Genomic DNA, 23,708 nt, shown 5'->3' with positions numbered 1-23,708 from the left:
GTAATACCACCCTAATGGTCCTTTTACACGGAACGATTGATCGTTCGAATTTGCACGATAACGATCGAATTCGAACGATAATCGTACGTGTAAACGCAGCGAACAATCAAACGACGAGCAAGAAATCGTTCATTTTGATCTTTCAACATGTTCTCAAATCATCGTTGATCGTTCGCAAAAAATCGCAGATCGTTCAGTGTAAACAGTCTTTCAACGATTTCCCCTATGTGTGAGATAGGCTTAAGCGATCGCAAAACGAATATTCCGTACGATGTATCGTTCCGTCTAAACGCCGATCGTTATAAAAAAAAAATCGTTCATTCAAAATCGTTAATCATGCGATCGGGCGAATTATCGCTCCATGTAAAAGTAGCATAAGACCAGTGTGCACAATGCCGCTATCTAGCCGCCCGAAGGAGGAATCACTACACACCACCTACAAATCCCCTCATGTTGTTAGCTCTCCGCCATTAGGGTCCTACATTGGTGATTATGTTTTCTGTCACAATGGCCGCGTCCTCCCCACGTGTGTTTGAGTTTTTTTTCATAAATTTGTTGTGTGGCACGTGAGGGAAGTATACTAACATGGGGCACCAAAATCCTGACCAAATGTTACTAAAACTGTGTCTAAATGTTAATTTGTCCTACCACAACCATTGTTTTCACCACATTGCATGGACACTGAGGTAAAATATCACAATAATAAAATCGCCCAATGTGACCATGACTACTAACATCTTACCACAGGTTTATGCTGCTTTCCCTGTACATAGCCGGCCATGGCAGATAACATTGTACCGATAACCTTACCTGCCTCCTACAACAACAGATACAATCTAGCAACTGAACTACATTGGCGGTAATTGTTGGTCTCCGACAACATGGCGGCCGTTCGCTGGCGGCGGGGACACGTGATGGAAAGCAGATTGGCCTCTAGTGTTCACAGTCTCTGCGCTCGGTTTGGACCTTGCTCCCGCACCGGACCAGCCCTGTGTGTGTGCAGCTGTGTGCTCTGCATTAGCCCGCATCCTCCATTGACGGAAGTGAGAGCCGGGGACGCGTGTGGGCGCCTTCTGATCTTCGCCAAGATGGCGGCGCTGGGGATTGTCCTTCACTTGGCTTTCCTGGCCTGGAGCGTGTTCGCGGTATGGCAGAATTTGGAGGTGACGAGCTCCAACCTGAGTCATGGGACGCATACATATGGAGGCAGGTGGAAGTACCTGACCTTCCTGAACCAGGTGAGAGTCCTGGCCTGCAATGAATAACTGTGCATCCATTGCCTTTGCACCTACACATCCAAGCATGTCTCTGGCTGCCATGCAAATCCCTTTAAGGGGTTAAGTAGTATTTGGGATTGTAGTATAGATTTTGTTTGCTGCCCCTGTACTGTCATATGACTGTAATGGCTGATAGTTGCAGGCTGTGTAACACGTGGTCCAGAGAGGCTGGTGTCAAGCAGCAGCTATAAAGCTTCATACATACAGTATGGCAGTCACAGTCATGTCTGGATCCACCTGGGGATAAAAAAAATACCAGTGACATGTTATATTACGTAATGCGCTACAATAAAAAATAATTGCACACTTGTTCCCATACTGAGTATTAGGGGGTGCATGTAACCACGTGATCTCAATGGGTTAGTGTCAGAAGAATATAGTCTCCTGCTGGTTCCACCAATGGTGAGGATTGCCTCAGATTTACCCCTTTAAGAGTGCGTTCACACGTACAGGATCTGCAGCAGATTTGATGGCCTAGATTTGATTTGCTTTAAATCTTTGCCATCAAATCTGCTGCAGATCCTGTACGTGTGAACGTTCACACCTACAGGATCCACAGCAGATTTGATGCTGTGTTCAGTTATTTAAATGAAATCCGCAGCAGAAAATAAGCTGCGGATCCGGTAAGTGTGAACGTACCCTTAAAGCGACTCTGTACTTGCTTTTAATCCAAGATCTGTCCTGGGGTCTGTTTGGCAGGTGATGCAGTTATTGTCCTAAAAATAACTTTTAAACTTACGGCCTTTGTCTGTACCCTAGACCTGCGACGTCTCTCTGTCCCTCCTCCCCGCTCTCTTCACTATTAGGAGAAATCCTGCCTGGAGCATTCCTATTCATCACTTGTCTGAACACTGTGCATGTGCCTTAAAGAGGATGTACCACCAGGTACATCCTCTTTAATCTGAAGCCACGGATCGAACGGCGCTGTCACGGGGAAGCCAGTGCCGCGGCCCGATTCCCGTGCACGGCGCTGTTCTATGCACCAGAACCGGCCGGTGTTCAAGCACTGGAAGTAGGCCAGCCTGCCCCCAGTGGGCGGGAATTCCCTCCCCTGTATGAGGCGGCTCCATTAGAATGAATGGAGCCGCGTCATACATGGGAGGGAATTCCTAGCTTCCCCGTGACTGCGCCGTTCGATCCGTGGCTTCAGATTAAAGAGGATGTACCTGGTGGTACATCCTCTTTAATGGTCCAGCACCTGTGCAGTGTTCAGAGAAGTGATAATTAGGACAATAACTGCATCACCTGCTGAATGGACCCCAGGACAGATCTTGGATAAAAAGCAGCTATCCAAAGGTACAAGTGGTTTGAGAGATATATTATAGGTACAGAGTCGCTTTAAAGCAAAACGATCAGCAGGTTAGAAGTCTGTAACCTGCTGGTATCTCCCTGTAGCACATTGGATGCTGAGGATGGAGGTAAGTTTCTTACATTAATGCTCAGTGCAGTTTCTGTGGCATTAGCAGTTTAATCCATATGCTAATTAGGTGTTTGAGGGCTGGACTACGTCCCCCAGTGCAACGATCTGGCCCGCCCTTTTTCAATGAATATCAGCAGAGCAGGGTGGATCGGTGAACTGGGGGTGGTATTCTGCCCCTAGTGTGCCAAAACACCTAAAAAGCATGAGGATGAAACTGCTAATAACATGGAAATGGTGCAGAGGATGAAGATATGAAACTAAAAAAACCTCCATCTTCAACGCCCTGTGTGCTATAGGGAGGTGTCAGCATTTTAGATGCTTCTAACCTGCTGATGATTTCCCTTTAAGAACCTTCTCTCTAGCTGTGATTTATTGATCCCATATCTTTTCCTAGCCACGTGACTGCGGTGATAGCAGAGGTGAGAGATCACAGGGATGAAGGTGACTGCCAGCATTTCATGGGGTTGCACTAATCGGGGTGGAGTAAGGCTGTATTTACACGTCTGTAGATTTTGCAGACCTACAGATGGTAAATACATGCAATGGATTGTTTCCCCGCCCGGCATGATGTATCAATATCATGCCAGCAGGGAAAGTCTTTGAATCGCTGCTGCACTGTAAATGAGCTACAGGGCTGTCAGTACAGTGCCGCGGCAACTCGAAGACTTTCCCTGTTGCTAGCATGATATCGATACATCATGTCGGGCAGGGAAAAAATCGTTTGCATGCTTACAGTCCGTAAGGTCCGCAAATATACGGACATGTCAATGCAGCCTAAAAAATTGTATCTAGAGATGAGTGCAGTCATGTGGTCCTGACAAGTTTGCTCACGTGCACGGGCACCTATGGTAATCTTATACAATTAGACATGAGCACGACTCGAGCATGCATGTCTGACCGTTAAGCATTTGAATACTGGTGGCTGCCAAAGTTGGTTGCAGCCCTAAAGCTGCCTAGAAAACGTGGATACGGCCATAGGCACTGTATACATATTTTTCAGGTCTCCCTAGGACTATATCCAACAACTTCTGCCACTGGTATTCAAATGCTGAATGATCGGACGTGCACGCTCATCTTTAATTATATAAGATTACCATAGGTGCCTGTGCACGTGAGCAAAGTTGTCAGGACCACCTGACTGTTTCATGTATGGGGGCATCCCAGGAAAGACAATTCGGGTAACTTGAATTTCCACACCCAATCCTTTGGTTATCACGTGAGATAAGCCAGAGGTATCTGTCAGTAGCTTATTCTTCATGGGGATCACTTGCATTTGAAATGAGGGGAGATGGCTATGTTAAAGCAACACAATCTGCCCCCCCCCCCCAAACCACTTGTACCTTCAGATAGCTCCTTTTAATCCAAGATCTGTCCTAGGGTCCGTTTGGCAGGTGATGCAGTTATTGTCCTAAAAAAGAAAACGTTTATACTTGCAGCCCTGTGTCAAATTGGCGTGCCCTAGGATTGCACCACCTCTCCATCCCTCCTCCCCGCCCTCTTCACCATTAGGGTGGGTTCACGCTACGGAATTCTCGCGGATAAACTCAGCGGAATTCCGTCGGCTGTCTGCGCGCCTTTCCGCCGGCTCCATAGACACCATTCTATGGGCCGACGTATTCCGCTATCTGCCGAAAGAAGTGACATGTCACTTCTTTCGGAGGATAGCGGAATACGGCGGCCAATAGAATGGTGTCTATGGAGCCGGCGGAAAGGGACGCGGACATACTGCGGAATTCTGCAGAGTTTATCTGCGAGAATTCCTCAGTATGAACCCTCCCTTAGGAATGCCCCAGGCAGGATTTCTCCTACTCATCACTTGTTTTAACACTGCACAGGGGCTGGATTATTAAGGCTCCTGTGCAGTGTTCAGACAAGTGATGATTAGGAGAAATGCTGCCATGGGGCATTCCTAATGGTAAGGAGCAACAAAAAATCCTCTCCTCTGCAACTAGGTCCAACAGGTAAAAAAGCAAGGCAAAATGAAGTACTAAAAATTTATTGAAAAACGTCACGACCTGTTTCAGGATCGCACCGATCTTTCTCAAGTGTCTTACCTTGAGAATGAGATCAGCGCAATTCTGAAACACATTGTGTCATTTTTTAATAAATAAATTTTTAGTACTTCATTTTGCCTTGCTTTTTTACCTGGACCAGCGCCTGTTGGACCCAGTTGCGGAGTAGAGTATTTTTTTGTTGCTGTTACTATCCCGTTGTGGCTGTGGTTCATATACCTGCTGTGGTCGAGTGCTGTGCCTTGTATTTGCACAACACCATCAGGTGAGAATCTCCATTTTCACTCTTTCCTGATGCCCTTCTGCCTAATTTCTACACCATGGAGCGCCGTTCATTTTTGTATTATTATTAATGGTGAGGAGGGAAGGGACGGGGGCGGTGCAGGCCTAGGCCAAGGACACTTTAGGCCACGCCAATTTGACACAGGGCTGCAAGTTTAAAAGTTGTTTTGTAGGACAATAACTGCATCACCTGCTAAACGGACCCCAGGACAGATCTTGGATTAAAAGCAGCTATCCGAAGGTACAAGCAGTTTGGGGGGGGGGCAAATTGTGGGTACAGAGTGGCTTTAAAGGGGTTATCCAATGTTAGAAAAACTTTCTTGCAGAAACAGCCCCACCCCTGTGTTAGTGTCACTGTCTTGGTTTTGTTTTCCAGAAATCAATAGTCCAGGTGATTTTAAGAAACTTTGTAATTGGGTTTATTAGGCAAATACACCACTATCTGCATTCAAAAAGCCTTTTCCCAGGTCCCTCTCTCATCCACTGCTCATTATCAGGAAATTCCAACATTTACATCAGTCTAGCCCTGTGTAACCTATGGAGAGGGGAGGGGGGAGGAGGGAGATTAGTCGCCAGCAGAGAACAAAGGGTTGCACAGTGGGAGCTGTGTGTAAGCCGGTTTTTAAAGGTCAGAGAGGTCAGTGCTTCAGAGGAAATAGCCCAGTGATGTAGCTGTAAGTTAACTCTTTGTCCTGTTTTGGTGCCTCATCTCCCTCCACCCCCCACCCCCCTTCTTCATAGACAATCATAAAGACTGCTTCAAACTGCTTTTTCATGATAAAAATGCATTTTTTGGCTAATAAACCCAATTACGAAGTTTCTTAAAATCGCCTGGACTATTGATTTCTGCAAAAAAATTAAACGACAGTGACACTTTAAGGCTGCCGTACACATCAGTATTGGTTCTTACTAAGTGGCTACAAGCCACTTACTTACTTTGTGGCTACAAGCTCCGGTCAATCTAGTGATTGGTGGTGGTCTTAGCACCCAGGCCCTGACTGTGTTGGGGGGTTTCTGCTTTTTACAGCTTAGCAGCTCTGTTTTTTTCTTTTTTAATTAAGTCTTATTCTTTTGTCTCCCCAGATACTGCAGACGGCGTTCTTTGGTATCTGCGTACTGTGTGATCTCCTTCAGCTCTGCCTGTCCAATCGGAACAGATTCTGCTCAGTACTGACGCGGTTAAAAGACTGTATTTTTGCTACACTGGCCTTTCCTCTTGGTGTGGTAAGCTTGGTAGTCCACTTCTATGAAATGTGTCCACAAGGTGGTGCTTATACATCAGAAACTGTATGCTAGTACATTGACACTTGCTAGTCAGTAAGGCTGGTCAAACACTTATATTGCATCTGACGTCCATCTGTAAAAGGGTTGACGATCCTTCTCTTTTTTTAACATCTGCTGTATGGGAGAGTCAGGAGGCCCTCATAAACATTAGATCAGGGGTGTCAAACTGACAGCTCTCCAGGTGTTGCAAAACTAGTTCTCACCAGAGCACTAGCTCTCCAGACATGGTGGGAATTGTAGTTTTGCAGCAGATGGAGGACTGCATGTTTAATACCCATGTATTAAGTGGTCAGTCCAGCCCCAATATATATATATATATATATATATATATATATATATATATATATATATATATATATATATATATAGTAGGGATCTTCCCGGGGGATGGTGTGTTTGGACACAGTTCAGCAGCAGACTTGGACTTATAAAAACAGCTTGATGTTTATTTGTATCATAAACAGTCCTTCACAACAGAAATATAGCAACACCGTGCTTTTAAGAACAAAACAAAAGGTCCTGCCCGTCTGGGCACTTACTAACATACCGGTCACCTCTCTGGCACTTCGATAAGCAGTATTGCAGGGTGTGAATTGGCCCCAGCAGCGTCTGTATTCCCAGCTCTCAGCAAACACACCACCCAGGCTGTTCACTCCTGGCTGAGAGCTAAACCTATACACTCTGCAGGGCTTTTAGCCTCTTGCAGGCTCATCAGAGGACACCTGATGGGAACACCCAAACTGGATCGGGGGGAGGGAATGTCAAGTCCCACTACCAAACCTACCTGCCATTCCATGTAAATCCAGGCCCGGTAAAAATAAATAACAATCTCAGCAGCATAGCACTGCTGAGTAACAGGTTCCTCCTGGACTCACCATCTCACCGTGCGTATCAACCTCGGTGAGATGTACACCCCCTCGACCACTTCTCCCGTGACACGTCTACTATATATATATATATATATATATATATATATATATATATATATATATCTATGGCCACCAATAATCATCACTTGTATTCAACTTTTAATCCTATGTTTTCCTTTTCCAGTTTGTATTTACTTCATTCTGGAGTATTTATGCCTATGATAGAGAGCTGGTCTACCCCAAACATCTGGACAGCGTCATTCCACTTTGGCTTAATCATGCCATGGTAAGACTATCCTAACAAAAAAGTTGCATTCTGTGAATTATCCCTCATTGTGACATATGGGACCATCCCATATTTTTGAGCAGTGACGCAAATGTGCAAAAATTTTAAACAAATTTGTGCAGAACATTTTTCATTTGGCCCCATATCCTTTCATTCTGTCCCTCCATGGGTCCTGATGATAGATGGCTTATCAGGTATTCTTGATTATGTGATTGAAAACTGGCATGTATAGACATATGTGTGTGGCTCTCCATCTTATCCTTTTCTTTTGTTCCTTACAGCATACTTTTATCCTACCACTTGTGCTCATTGAGCTCTTTGTGTGTTCCCACCATTACCCAAGCAAGAAGAATGGTGTTGGTGTCCTGCTGGTGTTTGCCATTGCTTATGTGTCATGGTAAGTTCTTATTTTCTAGTAATTTTAAAGGGTTGATGATTAGAAAACAGGGAACAGTGTCACTTCTTTTCCAAAGAAGATTCTGGTATTGCTGGATTCAAGTGAATAGGGCTAAGCTGTAATAGTCCACATAGTGATAGATAGGGGTGGCACAGACCTTGTTTGCTGATCCTGGACAAGCCCTTTCATTATGTTATGTGTCAGTTGGAAAAAAGCTTTGTACCTGACCATGACCAGGGTGTGCATTGTAAGTGAGTATTCCAGGCTGACGGATAGAGAAGTATCTAACTTGTTGATATCTTCCTATAGCTCACAGGGCACTAAGGATGAAGGTAAGTTTCTTACCTTCATGCTTTCCGCCTTTTCGGCGATATTAACCATATACCATATGGTTAATAAGTCGTTTTGGTGCACTGGGGTTGGGACTACCACAGCCAGTGCACCGACCCTCCCCTTTTAATAAATATCAGCAGAGTGGGTCGGTAGGGGGTAGTCCAACCCCCAGTGCACCAAAATGACAGTGGTACCTTGGTTCTCGAACTTAATTGGTTCCGGAACGCAGTTTGAGAACCGAGCAGTGTTTTCCCATAGGAAATAATGTAAATGTGTTTAATTGGTTCCAGCGCCCTCCAATAATTACCCACAGTACACATATATTACATTGAAAAGTGCCCAGTATAATCCCTACAGTACATATAGAACAGCACTATAGTATTATGTACATGACAGAACAGCACTATACTGTACAGTATATTATATACAAGAAACATACAACAAAACCAGCAATTATAGTACAGTAGTCACTCCTCACTCATCCTTTACTGTATAGCGTCCCCCCCCCATCTCAACAATGTAAAGTATAGGAGATGGTGGTGCACTGCCTGTACTACTACTGTACTGTATAGGCACTCCAGCAGTCTTATACAGTACTGTACTGAGTCTTATACAGTACTGTACTGTACGTGAAGCCTCACCACTGCTTAACTCACAAGGCACGACCCACCATCCACACTTACTGAAATGTTCAGATACCGAGCAAACTTGAATTCTGAACGTTACTTCCAGGTAAATTTTTATTCGAATACCACAGTATTTCTGTACATCAATATTTGGTGGCCGAAAAGTGTTTTGCGAACCAGAGTTCTGAGCAGTTTGAGAACCAAGGTACCACTGTATTAGCATATGGAATAAACTCTGTATGTCATGGAAACAACGCAGAGGATAAAAAAACCTTACGTTCATCCTCAGCCCGTGCGCTAAAGGGAGATATCGGCAGATATACTTCTAACCTGCTGACAGTTTCCCTTTAAATGTGTTGACTAATCTTAGAATAATATGGCTGCTTTAAATAAAAATAAAAAAAACCACAGGTGTGCACAGGTTGTCTGGTGCTGCTGCTCAGCCCCACTTACTTTAGTGATAGTTAGCTGGAATACTAGATTCAATGTGTGGCACTATAGAACACATTGCTAGAAGAAAGCTGATTCCCCCCACCCCAACCTAAAACAGCCCCTTTAACTATTGGACCATGCCAGTTGCATACAACTATCCTAACTATGTTTCAACAATGGCATAACTGCAAATGTGTCCCCCTTATTTACTGTAAGTGCTGCAAATTTATAGCAAGATGCTTACCACTTCTTATAAGAAGAGAATATCTAGGTAAGTACTTGCCCTGCCCTCCACAAAAGCTTCATGTCTTAGTGTTGCCGTTTTCTTTTGAAAGGTATTTATTTATTCATTATATTATATAAGAAAAACTTTATCGGCTGGGGGAGTCTCGGGACTTATTGTTATATTCAATTATTTTCGACCAACATGAGTATAAAATATATGAAAGAGTGCCGACAGACATCATTTTTAGCACTGTGAAAGTATGATGATAATCGGCCCCTAATGTCTCATTATCCTCTCCTACGCAGGGTGCACTGGGTGCATTATGCAGCAGACATCTGGGTATATCCCATCCTTGCCAAGCTGGATGCAGTAGGGATGCTGGTGTTTTTTGCATCATCGTTCTTTATTATGCTCGCCTTCTATTGGTTGGGAGAGTGGCTGACGCGGCTGCGCTGGGGTAAGCTGTTCTGTGTTGCACATGTTCCATTCACAAATTCTGGATTTCTCTATTTATTCACATTATCACAAAAATAAGACTGAGATGGCGACATCCTTAGGGTAGAAACACACACACCACATCCACAGCGGATTTCACGCTGCAAATCCGCAACGAAATCCGCTGCTGATCCCTTGCCGGTTATTTTCAATGAGAATATATAGTCGCAGCAGGATTGTCATCCCGCTGTGAGTATGTAAGTAACGGCCCCCTTAAACCCCTGCCGTCCGGTACATACATTACCTCCTCTGCGCTCCGGCTTGCTTCGGGGGTTCCCGGCTGTACGTCCCAGTCAGCCAATCAGTCTGCAGAGGATCTGGTGTCTGTTTTTACCCTTAAAGGGGTTGGCCCATCTTGTCCGATTGTTTGCTGGTGTCTTACAGTTAAAATCCTGATAGGAGAGTCAGTAGCCCCCACTAGTCCAGTCAAAACCAATGTCCTTTAAGGGATAAAAACAATATAGACCTAATACTTGTAAAGTATCCATTCCTGCCTATATATATCAACCAAATCTCTCTTGTCCTGATGTAGATGACAGCAATACCATATAGTAACATTTCTTTTAATTTCTTCCTGCTTATTCTGCAGGCTCTGGACGTCCCTCAAAAAAGAAGAGAAAAAAGAAGAGCAACTAAAAGTCAAAAAGAAAGATTCAGGACCAATAATTAAAGAATTATTTTATAATTATTATTAATTTTTTTTTTATTAAATAGCAAAACCTTCCCACATTTCCCCAGAGGAAGGTATAAGGACTACAGAACAACCATTGTAATGCTGATTGCTTCAGCTCCCCACTCTGCAGAGCTCTTTGGCGCCACCTAGTGGTCCCGTTCTACATGACATCAATGCTCCTATCCTAAATTGTGGCAACAGCAAATGTACAGGCATCAATTCTCTGTTCGACAAGAACGTTTCTACTCCTGCCGTCCATATGTAAATTGACAAAAAGAAGGTTAAATATTGGCACTTTTTTTAGATTCTTAATTTATAGTTTTTAATTTTTTTTTTTTTTAATCCGGTTATGTTTACATACTGGGGACAAGGCTTTACCCAGCAGGAATGTACTTCAAGCTGGTCCTAGTTCCTGCCTTAATCTGTAGCCTTACAGCAGCCTATGCACAAAGGAATTCTGGGTAATGGCTGGCTGCCTGGCTGTAGGACTGTGAAGATTTAACTCATTATCCTTTTTTTTTTTTCTTTTTACTTTGTGTATCAGTGGGACTACGGACTGTACAGTATGTTTTACTTTCCTTACGTTTCGTGGGTAGTGGATACATCTTGGCCTTGGTCGTATCACGGGTTCCAGAGTGGGTAGTATGTGGTTTAATAGGGGAAGAACTATTAGGGTATAGTTCTTTTATTGGGGAAGTCCCGCTTTCTTTGCCTCCAGGACTAGGGCCGGTGTACACCAGAAAATCTGTTCAGTGTCTGTGTAGTGTTGTAATTAAATGCAATGGTGTGTATGGACATGCAGAAGCTATGGGAGCTAATCTCTTTCCGTCTATTTGAACTACTGTGGCTTAGTGGTGCCCCCTGATCTGCCACTCACCCACCAACTTATTCAGGTCCTAACATGTCATACTATACCTTTTCCTGGAGCATTTGCTATTAGAAGTCCTATGTTTCTCTATTGTCCCCCCAGGAAGTAAGTAACAGTCATAAAATAGACAACTGGGTTTTACTATTCTTTACTCCACAAGGGTGCGCATACGATTGTACAGTGTTCCTACAAAATCTGGCAGTCCAATAATTGCTGACTGAGTGGAGAATGGGCATCCCCTATTGATATGGGCAGTGGTAATACCCAGTTGTCTATTTACAAACCTGTTTTTAAACAGAATAACAGAGGAATAGCACAATGCAGATTTCTAAGTAAAGATGCTCCAGCTTTATTTAATGAAGAATGCGTGTATTGATTCGTGATTGGATAACCCCTTTAAAGCACTTATTGAGACACCAGATAATTCCCCTCTCCCATATTTACTGTTTTACTGTATCATACCTCAGAGCTGCACTCACTGTTCTGCTGGAGGAGTCACTGTGTATATACACTACTTATCATGTGTTACATCCTGTATTATACTCCAGAGCTGCAATCAGTGTACATACATTACATTGCTTGTACTGATCCTGACTTCCATCCTGTATTATACTCCAGAGCTGCACTCACAATTCTGCTGGTGGGGTCACTTTGTACATACATTATGTTACTGATCCTGAGTTACATCCTGTATTATACTCCAGAGCTGCACTCACTATTCTGCTGGTGTACTGTGTACTGTGTCACTGTGTACATACATTACATATCCTGTACTGATCCTGATACTCCAGAGATACACTCACTATTACTCAGGCTTCAGAGCTGAAATCTTCCAAACCACTTCGGTTGTTCTTCCTTCTGACATAATAGGTGCTCACCTAAACTGTTTTATTGGAAATGGTTAGGAGGCAGGTCATCAGACATGCTCCAAACAGAATGGTGAGTGCAGCTCTGGGGTATAATACAGAATGTAACTCAGGATCAGTCCAGGATAAGTAATATAATAAATGTACACAGTGACCCCACCAGCAGAATAGTGAGTGCAGCTCCGTGGTATAATATATAACTTGGTTAGTGAAGGATAAGTAATGTCATGTATTTACAAAGTCACTTAATTCTGCATGTAAATTAGATGTGTATATCATAGGCTACCGACCTTTCAATACCAATCATTCTGAGTAGGCTACTGATTATTGGTATTGCTTTGCAGAAACTATGTTTACAACTAGAGATAAGCGAATCGCTCATCTAAATAAAGCAAAGCACTTTGCTTGATCTGCGCTCCGCTCATCAAGCCACCGGCCTTTCAAAGCTGCTCCGCTCCCTAAATCTCCTCCTAGGATGCCGGGAACAGCTGGATCCAATCCTGGGAAACTGTGAGACGTTTTCTAGGATTGGGTCCAGCTTTTCCCGGCTTCCTGGGAGGAGCGGCAGGGAGTGGAGCAGCTCTGAAAGGCCGGTGGCTTGATGAGCGGAGCGCAGATCAAGCAAAGTGCTTTGCTCGTCTCTATTTACAACACACCACTTGTATGTATACACATAGAAAGGAAGCTACAAATTGATGTGAATGTAACTTATTGATGAGCACAACACTGTTAATACTGCAGGATTTTGATGATGGGGATGGGTTTGGATTGTGTAGACGTCACATTTATTAATGCTGTATCATACTTGATGATCACTGGGGTTGGCCCTGTATGCCCTGTAGACTGTTAACCTTGTGGGTGGAGTTTAGCACTGGTTCACACGGAGTTAATGCTTCAGGAATGAGGAGTCTCTTATTATTGGTAGTTGCATTCAGCCTGTGGTCTGTGAATAAAATCTAATGAAAGTCTTATTACATTCCTATTTATTTCCTCCTAACACTTGCACATTGATGTTTTGAAGGTATACAATGTCTTTGTCTGAATGGCCCTACATGTGTCTCTGCGTTCTTTTTAGAACCATTAATGGCCGGTAACTATCATGAGTGAGATCAAAGGGGATTGCAGTGGATTCCTTTTCAGCATAAAGTTATATGAAAAGGCAAAAGGTCACAAGCTATATAACTATAGCTACGGTTTTATCGTTAAAATACTGCCCTCTATCTACATGAATATAACTACTATAATACTGCCCCCTATGTACAAGAATATAACTACTATAATGATACCCTAGCTTGAGGAAGCGGCAATCAGCCATGAAACAGCTGTCCTGGGGTAGCGTACGCCCGCACCTCCACCTGTCCTCCCTTCCCTGATGTGTATTGTGCCTGAATAAACATTCCTGAAGATTGGTGAGTGCCCGGACCTCGGTCTTCATTGTTTACATAACTACTATAATACTGCTTCTATGTAGAAGAATATAACTACTACAATACTGCCTCCTATATACAAGAATATAACTACTATAATACTGCTCCTATGTACAAGAATATAACTACTATAACACTGTTCCTATATACAAGAATATAACTACTATAATACTGCCCCCTATATACAAGAATATAACTACTATAATACTGCCTCCTATGTACAAGAATATAACTACTATAATACTGCCTCCTATGTACAAGAATATAACTACTATAATACTGCTCCTATGTACAAGAATATAACTACTATAATACTGCTCCTATGTACAAGAATATAACTACTATAATACTACTCCTATATACAAGAATATAACTACTATAATACTGCCCCCTATGTACAAGAATATAACTACTATAATACTGCTCCTATGTACAAGAATATAACTACTATAATACTACTCCTATATACAAGAATATAACTACTATAATACTGCCCCCTATGTACAAGAATATAACATCTATAATACTGCTCCTATGTACAAGAATATAACTACTATAATACTGCCTCCTATGTACAAGAATATAACTACTATAATACTGCCTCCTATATACAAGAATATAACTACTATAATACTGCCTCCTATGTACAAGAATATAACTAATATAATACTGCCTCCTATGTACAAGAATATAACTACTATAATACTGCTCCTATGTACAAGAATATAACTACTATAATACTGCTCCTATGTACAAGAATATAACTACTATAATACTACTCCTATATACAAGAATATAACTACTATAATACTGCTCCTATGTACAAGAATGTAACTAGTATAATACTGCCTCCTATATACAAGAATATAACTACTATAATACTGCTCCTATGTACAAGAATATAACTACTATAATACTGCTCCTATGTACAAGAATATAACTACTATAATACTGCTCCTATGTACAAGAATATAACTACTATAATACTGCTCCTATGTACAAGAATATAACTACTATAATACTGCTCCTATATACAAGAATATAACTACTATAATACTGCTCCTATATACAAGAATATAACTACTATAATACTGCCTCCTATGTACAAGAATATAACTAATATAATACTGCCTCCTATGTACAAGAATATAACTAATATAATACTGCCTCCTATGTACAAGAATATAACTACTTTTATCAGGGCTGTGGAGTTGGTAAGCTGCAGCTCCGACTCCTGAATTTTATCAGGACCGACTCCGACTCCTGTTCCTTCATAAATCGCCAGTCATATACCAGGAGAGTTATTTATCACACTGGCTCAGCAGCTTCTCCCTAATGTCCTATATGATCCTGGGGCGACTTCTGAGGGAATGAGGAATGATATAAAGCAGCTTCTCCTGTGTGTGCAGTGGATGCAGCCAGTCTCCAGCCTCCATGTCCTGAACTGCTCACAACTAGACTAGATGGACCAGGTGGTCTTTTCCTGCTGACAATCTTCTATGTTTCTAACTAAATATTCACCATACACAAAGACACACTGCTAACAATGCCAGATACCTGTGATATAGAGGGGTCACTGTGGGTGTGGGGGCACGCCATAGCATACACACACACACACACACACACACACACAGCCTGCAGCCATAGAACACTGAAGAAAGTGAACAGCACAGATTTCCCCCACACACACACACACACACACACACAATGGACTCTTCCAGCTCAGAAACAAACTGCCAAAGAGTGACCGACTACTTTTCCTCAACCACCCTTATGTAATAGGGCCAGTGTCCTATAAGAATGTTGCTCATAATATATATTGATGAGCAAAACGTATAAAATTCATATCAAAACTCAATTTTAAATTGTTCTAAGATTTTTTTTAAGGGTACAAACACACACACCGTATATGCAACTTATTTACTGCTGCGATACGCAGCAGATTAGATCTAAATAACTGAACACAGCATCAAATCTGCTTCAAATCTGCTACTTATCTGCTGCGTATACGGTGTATGGGTTGGTACCCTTAAGCTGAAGTTGGAGTTGGTACATTTTTTTCGACTCCACAGCCCTGACTATAATACTGCTCCTATGTAATTCTTTAGTTTCTGTCTGAATATGGAATATCCCTGTGTGTAGCTCGTGCACCCAGTGGGAAGTTGCCCTTCTTTAATGAACCCCCCCCCCCCCATCTACATACTTCCCTTCTTTCTGCTTCCTTGCTTGCAGGGCCCACTCCTCTCTTGCTGCTGACAGTAGACATATGCATGACAAGCGGTGCCATTGTGTGCATTATTAGCTTGGGTGGGGTCTCAAACTCAGTTCCATTGAAGTAAATGGAGCTTAAAGAGGACCTGTCACCCCCGGTGCCTGGGTGACAGGCTCCTGACCTCCCGCTAGAGCCCCTCATACTTACTTCAGCCGGTCCTGGGACGGAGATATGCTGCGGGAAGCCTGGCGCGTGACCACTGAGATGAGTCCGACGCTCATACAAAATGAATGGTGAGTCCGACGCTCCCGCAGGGATATCTCTATCCCTGGACCGGCCGAAGAAGCGAGACCCGGTGCGATAAAGTAAGTATGAGGGGCTCTAGGTGGGGGTTGGGAGCCTGTTAACCCGGCCCGGGGGGTAACCGGTCCTCTTTAACTGAAAACCACACCCAAACTGGAAACGAGAGGGGGAAAAGTGGCCATGTTTTTGTAGCGCTGGATAACCCCTTTTATGCAGCTTGTTCCCTACAGGATAAGTGATGGAGCGCGAAACCAGTGGTTCTTTGTTGGCTTTCACCTTTACCTGAAAGTGGCCAGGATTCCTGGTGCTAGTGATCGCCAGCAATTGTGCCCACCTGGGCAGAATAGGCTTTTTTTTTTTTTTTAAGTGGGTGCGCACCCTGTCCGTCCCTTGGCCTGACCCTGTCTCTATGTGCTCACAGTTGACAGGGGTGAGTGTCTGAAAAGTAAAAACAAAAGTCCTCTATAGAAGACGAGTTATTGTGTAACACATTGGCACAAGGCCGTTCCATCTCTTGTAAGTAGACTCCCATTAATAAGTTCCCCACTGTGTAACTTTAATATTTGCTCAAATAAAACTAACATGTCATGAATGAGTTTGGGTGGAGGCAGCTGAGCTGACCCCGAGCTAGGAAACACAGAGGTGCCTCGCGTCTGATCTGACATAATCTTTCTTTCTGCCTTTTAATTTCCTTGGACCCTTCCATATCAGACCGCTAATGGGGAAACGCTCTGCCAAATCCACAGGGGAAGGACATCTCAATATTGCAGGAAACCATTTAACCCACCCCAGATGTACCTAATTCTAGAATTACAAATTCATTCTTAACCCCTTCACCTCTGGCAGAATCTTACATAAGCCGCCTACTCCAAGCATCTTAGTTATGCAGACATTACAACTATATATTTCATGAACTCGCTACTAATCTCAGCTCTTGTTCCTCTGATACTAAATCAGGGAGGCTTATTGTTATGCAGCCAGCGCCCTGCTCTGTACCGAGCAGGAGCATCAACCCTGTGACAGCTTTCTACAGATGGCTCTCTGCTTCTTCTGGGAAGTTTGTTAAAGGGGTTGGCCACTTTATAGTAAAATTGCTCAATGTACAGTATTGGTAAGTGTACTCACTGCCCTTACTGACAGCAGCTCCCTGTGTACCTCATACAGCTAATATCAGACTCCCCTCTTCCAGGCTGGGCTGTCCTGCTCTGTGGTGAGTCTGTCCTTAAGATGGCTGCCATGGAGGAGCATGTGACCATGCCTCGCCCCCCCACAGTGTCCACCAGTGAGCCTGTATATGTCCTCCATGTCGGCCATCTTATGGACAGAAACAAAACAGAGTAGGGCAGTACAGCCTGGAGGAGGGGAGTCAGATTTTACCTGTATGAGGTACACAGGGAGCTGCTGTCAGTATATACATTGAGTACAGATACTAATACTGTACACTGACCTATTTTTACTATAAAGTGGCCAACCCCTTTAAATCTCTAATCGTGTACTAAGGCTTCTTAAAGGAGTTGGGCACTGATTTGAAGAAAAAGCCACCTCCAAAGCCAAAGGTGGTGGGAGAGAGCTACTTTCCAGAATTCCCAGTGGAGAATGAATGACCTTTATGATTCTGTCCACAAGGTTCATCTATAGCTGTGACACACTGAGGAAAAGTTGCAGCCACTAGGACTACATTGCCCAGGTTACAACTAGACCAGGATGTCTGAAGGCCATAGGTCTCCTCCTGCACCACTCAAGAATCTAGGACAGTTCTCGGCTTTTTTTTTTTTTTGTTGGTCTGTACGCTGCTAGCGATCCAAATCTACTTATCTTTTATCTATAGAGCTAGACCCCCGTAGCTTTCCTAATGGCTGGCACATGTCCAGGTACAAGCCTTACAGGAACAGATGGTCTGAGTCTGCCTCGGAGCTCCTTACGGGGTCTTCATTTGCTTCCTGGAGATGACTAACATCCTATAGGAAGCTATACACATCCCGCACAATAATTGCTCTTTTAGTTGTCCCCTCTCTCCATCATCATCATCACCTGGGTGGTCCCTGATCACAGCCGGAGTACGTCACCTTTTTTCCTGCCGAGCCTTTGTCCTGTCTCCTGTGGGAACTGGGGTCCCAGTGACACAGCTTTGAATTGGGGTCTTTTCAGCGGGTGTCTGTGGCACAGAGCGTGAAAACAGAGACCAAGGCACAGCGCGCCCTGACAATGACACGGCTAATGAGAACTGACAGCCGTGGCTGATTAACCCTTTCAAATGGCTAACCTGTTTGATGACCAAACTCCAAGCCACCCCACCCCTTCTCCATTGCCAAGGATATTGAGGGGAAGGGGTCTGGTAAGCTTTGTGTGGATTTCTTCCAGAAATTAACCACTTGTGCGCCATCACTAAACTAGTACTTCAACACACTTTCTTTCTGTTTTTATACTTATTCACGATTTGAAAAGTTGCTAGCACATTTTGCAAGCACAGATGTAATACATTTACATTACATGCTACATAAAACAAGTCTATAAACATATCTTTCCTGGACACACATAACACATTTCTTTTTATTTCTTCATTGTATTGTTATACTACAGGTTGTCTTGTTTAAGGAGCCTTTACACAGAAATTTATCTGACAGAGTTTTGAAGCCAAAGCCAGGAATGGATTTGAAAGGAGGAGAAATCTTAGTCTTTCCTTTATGACCTGTTCTCTGTTTATAAGTACACCTACAAGTTTCAAGACAACCCCTGAATAAGCAATATTTTTCCAGGAGTGGAAATCACTATTGTAAACTACTAACACCTATATTTCCCACCCTCAAAACCAATTAAAAAACATGCAAACAGTGATATAGTATCAATTTGTATTGTCACAAAAATCCAGATAATTAAAAACACCCATAAAAATTAGGGGGGACTGGGTACCGGAAAAACCAGGGCAAATGAGACAAAATAATAAATATAATAAGGTCGTAGTATAAAGTAATTTAAATAGATAGGGTCTGTAGAAAAATATCTAAGATCAGAGGATCATGCAAATATACAAAATACTTAGTCTGTGCCACATAACCTGTATAGTATGAGGGACCACTGTCCAAATGGTAATATGATGACTACTGCCTAAGTATGAGTAAAGTGCAAATGCAATGAGGTAGAGAGATTAGACATATGGCAGTGATGACTCATTAGGAACATATATAAAGTGCAAATGCTATACAGTGGACATATAATAAGTAACAGTATACAGATAAATATAAAGCAAAATGAGGCACACAAAAAAGCGATCCCCTTACAGATCCCACATCATGTGCCCTGTACCAGACCAAAGTCGCCAACCCCCATTACCATGTGCGCCGCATAATAAAAATTGATACTATATCACTGTTTGCATGTTTTTTAATTGGTTTTGAGGGTGGGAAATATAGGTGTTAGTTGTTCTGTTTATAGTCTGTTCCTGGCTTTGGCTTCAAAGATCTGTCAGATAAATCTCTCTGTGTAAAGGCACCCTTAGATAACCCATCTGCAAATCTCCTACCGCGATTACAAAGAGCGTCTCCCATTCTGGAGGACTTAAAGAGAATGTACCATTAGGTACACCCTTTTTAATCTGACCCAGGGATAGATCTGCGCTGTCACGAGGAAGCCTGTGCCACGGTCCGTTTTTTGAACCGCGGCCCGGTTCCCATGTACGGCGCGTTCTATCCACGGGTCCCGGGCCGGAGCTGAAGCACAGAAGGGAATTCCCTCCCCTCTATACGCGGCTCTATAAGAATCAATGGAGCCGCGTCATACAGGGACGGGTGATTTCGGCCACTGGGGATGGAACGGCCTGCCTCCTGTGCTTCAGCCCTGGCCCGAGACCCGTGGATAGAACGACGCTGTACACGGGAACCGGGCCGTGGTTCAAAAAACGGACTGCGGCACAGGCTTCCCCGTGACGGCGCCGATCTATCCCTGGGTCAGATTAAAGAGAATGTACTTGATGGTACATTCTCTTTAACTTGTATTTCCATTGCATGGAAACCCCTATTGATTTAAAAAAGAGAGCTATGCAATACTTTATATACCCTGAGGGGGTGCTACACCTGATACCAGTTCTCTTGCACGTTACAGTTTATAGTCTTAAAAAAAAAAAAAAAAATCGTCCAAAGCGTCAGAAGTAAGCTCTGAATTTTTGGAAGGAAAAAGTGCCCAGAGGGCATCCAGTGTCTGGATTTGTGGAGCCTTAAAAAAATTATATTAGTGGTTTCAATCACAAAATATGAATGAACTGGTAGTGACTCCAGGCACCCTCCCTATGAGCCAATGAAAGGTGTATGTATGGGGCTATGTCTGGGTTAACTGTGTGCTGGGATTTGGCCGCTGACTAATAAAATAAATCCCTATCCTAATCTAATAATAAGTACTATGTGACTATATGTTGAGCTTTAAAGTGCCTACCCAGAACTCCACAGAGTTGAGGAGTCTGGATGGCAGGGACTAAGGAACAGTGCTTGTGCCATCTGCAGGGGGAGCCAGCTATAATATACAATTCAATTCCAGGAATTTAACCCCCTAGATGCCACAATCAACAGTGACTGCAATGTTCCCTATAGAGCTACTCTCTCTGATGTCTTTTGTCATCTTCATTCTTACTTGAAGACAGTCACAGACACTATGGTGGCCCACTTGGTTAAGTGACAAACGGGAGCCCAGGGGACATGGATGTAAGTGAGTATGTCTTCTTTTTCATTTGAAAAAAAAACAACCCATATGTGTTCTGAATACCCTTTAACAAATGTCCCCATGTGTGTGAACCAAGTAGGCTCTGCTGGAGGCTGGAACTAACAGGTGGCCTATCAGGTGAGCATTGACAGGGAGGCATAATAGACTGCACTACATAGTACAATTTATTATGTAAGGGATCAAGGGGTAAGATCATGTACCCCTGTGGCCGCAAGTCCCAGGCTGACTATGTTTCTGATTTAAAAAAACAGGACTTGGCAGCATTCCTATGCCTATGTTCACACTGCAGGCTAAAGTACAGTTTTTTGTATGTTTCTGATTACCTGAATGGATCTGTTCGTGTCATCAGACCTGCAGTTGGGCCAGGACTTTCAGCTGTAATGTAGGGGGGGGGGGGGGGGGGGGGGGGGGGAAACTGTGGTGGAATTAGATTTATTTATTTATTTTTTCAATAAAAGTATTAATAAAATAAATTATGTTAATAAAAAAAATCACAAACCCTCAAAGCTAAAAATTGCAGTGGTAAGGAGTTCAAGGGTTTGTGTGTTAATATTGTTATTGTAAATTCAGTATCCCTGTGAAATACAGCAAGGTAAGTCAGTTACTGCGGAACTTTGCTGCCCCCTTGTGTTCATTGTGTGAATGACCACACCAGTGCACAAAGGACATTCATTCTTGTCATATCTCAGGGTGCAATGTTAGCAGAGTGCAGATTCACATTGTTGACCCTGTTCTGGTACTAAACAAGAACCGACTGCTGCAAATCCTTTTTTAAAAGGGGTTCATAAACAAATTTAAAAAAAAGCTGTACTATGCATTGTGTAGCCTTGTTCCCCAGCTGTTAAAGAACCTGTAGAATCTTTGCAGGCATCTCAACATTGGTTCATGCGCCATGGTGCCACAGAGACCTGGATCCAGCTCACCGGACCATCTGACCGGCCATATTTCTCCACAGAGATCTGGATCACTGGGACTGACCTCCACAAAGATCTGGATCCATCTGACCAGGCCATGTTTTCCCACAGAGATCTGGATCCCTCTGACTTGGCCATATTTCTCTACAGAGATCTGCATCCATTTGACTGTGCCATGTTGCGCCACAGACATCTATATTAAAGGGGTTATCCAGCGCTACAAAAACATGGCCACTTTTCCCCCTACTGTTGTCTCCAGTTCAGGTGTGGTTTGAAATTAAACTCCATTTACTTCAATGGAACTGGAACTGAGTTTCAAAACCCCACCCAAACTGGAGACAACAGTAGGGGGAAAGTGGCCATGTTTTTGTAGCGCTGGATAACCCCTTTAACCATTGGCCACAGATCTCCTATTACATGAGGAAATGTGCGGCCAACAGCAGATGATTTTTCAGGAGGTTGTAGCCTCTGGCAATGTTAGCATGTAAACAGTCCAACAGTAGCTCTGCGATTACCATAAAAATATCTGCCATTGTCTTCAAAACAATAGGGAATGTGCTGGAGCAGGCTGCCCTGGCCACAATTCACTGACAACAACATAATGTTATTAACACTTCCACTACATGGTAAAGCCTTGTTAAATAAGACCTCTATGATCGTAGCTTCAGCTAGGCAGTGTGCATCAGCCTGTTAGAGCATGATGGGAGTTATGATTTTGCAACAGCTGTAGTGCCGCAAGTCAGAGAACACTGTTCTGAGGCTCAAGATGTAGCACCGCCCACATGCCATGTCCACAGCGGTATTACCAGCTGATGCTGCCCTAGGCACTAAACCTGAAGATGCCCCATCTTCACTCACCAAATAGCATCATGATTAGTAGGTAATAGCTCCAGTCGTCACATTTAACACCGCCACACCAAACCTGACCAATACCGCCATACTGTGACTGGATAACACCGCCATACGAGACCTGACCAATACCGCCATACTGTGACTGGATAACACTGCCACACCAGACCTGACCAATACCGCGCATACTGTGACTGGATAACACCACCAGACATGACCAATACCACCATACCCCCCACCCCCCTTGAAAAGACACCAGATTTACTGGCAAGTCTGAACGGGAGGTGGGAGACTAGGAAAAAAAAAAGTTGTTTCCTTTCCCCCTGCTCCCTGGTACTGCCCCCCTGCAAGGTGCTGCCCTAGGCACCGGACTACGGGTGCCTAGTGGTAAATACAGCCCTGATTTTGTAACAGATTGGGGAATACCACATTAGATGTACTTTGAAAGAACTTCAAATGGAGGGGTCTAGTGGCAAATTCTATGAAGAAAATGTGCATGCTCACTAACTCGAGTGTGCATGTGAATTGGAAGGAGAAGCTGTCAGCTGAATAAGCGTATAAATGACAGCATGTATGATCTTTGTGTAACACTGCTACCTTCCTGTTTTTCCTTTCCTTTGTCCTTGGCTTAATCCCAGTGTGATAAGTCAGCTTGATGGATATGGACAAGGACATGGTCCTATTTCCAGACTGTAAGCTCTTGTGAACAGTCGGAGAAGGGCAGACAGTGACAGTGCTGTCCTAAAGAGCCCTTTGAGGCTGGGTTCACACTACGTATATTTCAGTCAGTATTGTGGTCCTCATATTGCAACCAAAACCAGGAGTGGATTAAAAACACAGAAAGGCTCTGTTCACACAATGTTGAAATTGAGTGGATGGCCGCCATTTAATGGCAAATATGTGCTGTTATTTTAGAACAACGGCTGTTATATTGAAATAATGGCCGT

The 23,708-nt window shown here is 43.4% G+C and overlaps 2 protein-coding genes across 3 annotated transcripts in view; one reads left to right on the top strand and one right to left on the bottom strand.

The window, feature by feature from the left end:
• ZNF831 (zinc finger protein 831) overlaps positions 1–1,157 on the bottom strand; it is a 117,676-nt gene extending 116,519 nt beyond the window's left edge. Inside the window, exon 1 of one of the 2 annotated variants that reach the window (XM_069951644.1) lies at positions 743–1,157. The gene's annotated coding sequence lies outside the window, so the exon portion shown is untranslated. The remainder of the gene's footprint in view (positions 1–742) is intronic. The other variant, XM_069951643.1, reaches the window with a different exon arrangement.
• On the top strand, positions 958–13,317 carry LOC138771720 (androgen-dependent TFPI-regulating protein-like). Its single transcript, XM_069951646.1, has 6 exons — positions 958–1,238; positions 6,075–6,215; positions 7,329–7,430; positions 7,712–7,827; positions 9,750–9,901; positions 10,529–13,317. The coding sequence occupies exons 1-6, from the start codon at positions 1,089–1,091 to the stop codon at positions 10,573–10,575; spliced, it is 708 nt and encodes a 235-aa protein (XP_069807747.1). The 5' UTR covers positions 958–1,088; the 3' UTR covers positions 10,576–13,317.
• Positions 13,318–23,708: the final 10,391 nt, after the last annotated feature.

The sequence above is a fragment of the Dendropsophus ebraccatus genome, chromosome 14 (genome assembly GCF_027789765.1).
Source record: "Dendropsophus ebraccatus isolate aDenEbr1 chromosome 14, aDenEbr1.pat, whole genome shotgun sequence".
Classification (NCBI taxonomy): Eukaryota; Metazoa; Chordata; class Amphibia; order Anura; family Hylidae; genus Dendropsophus; species Dendropsophus ebraccatus.
Note: the sequence above shows the minus strand (reverse complement) of the source record. Positions and strands in the feature narration are given on the sequence as shown.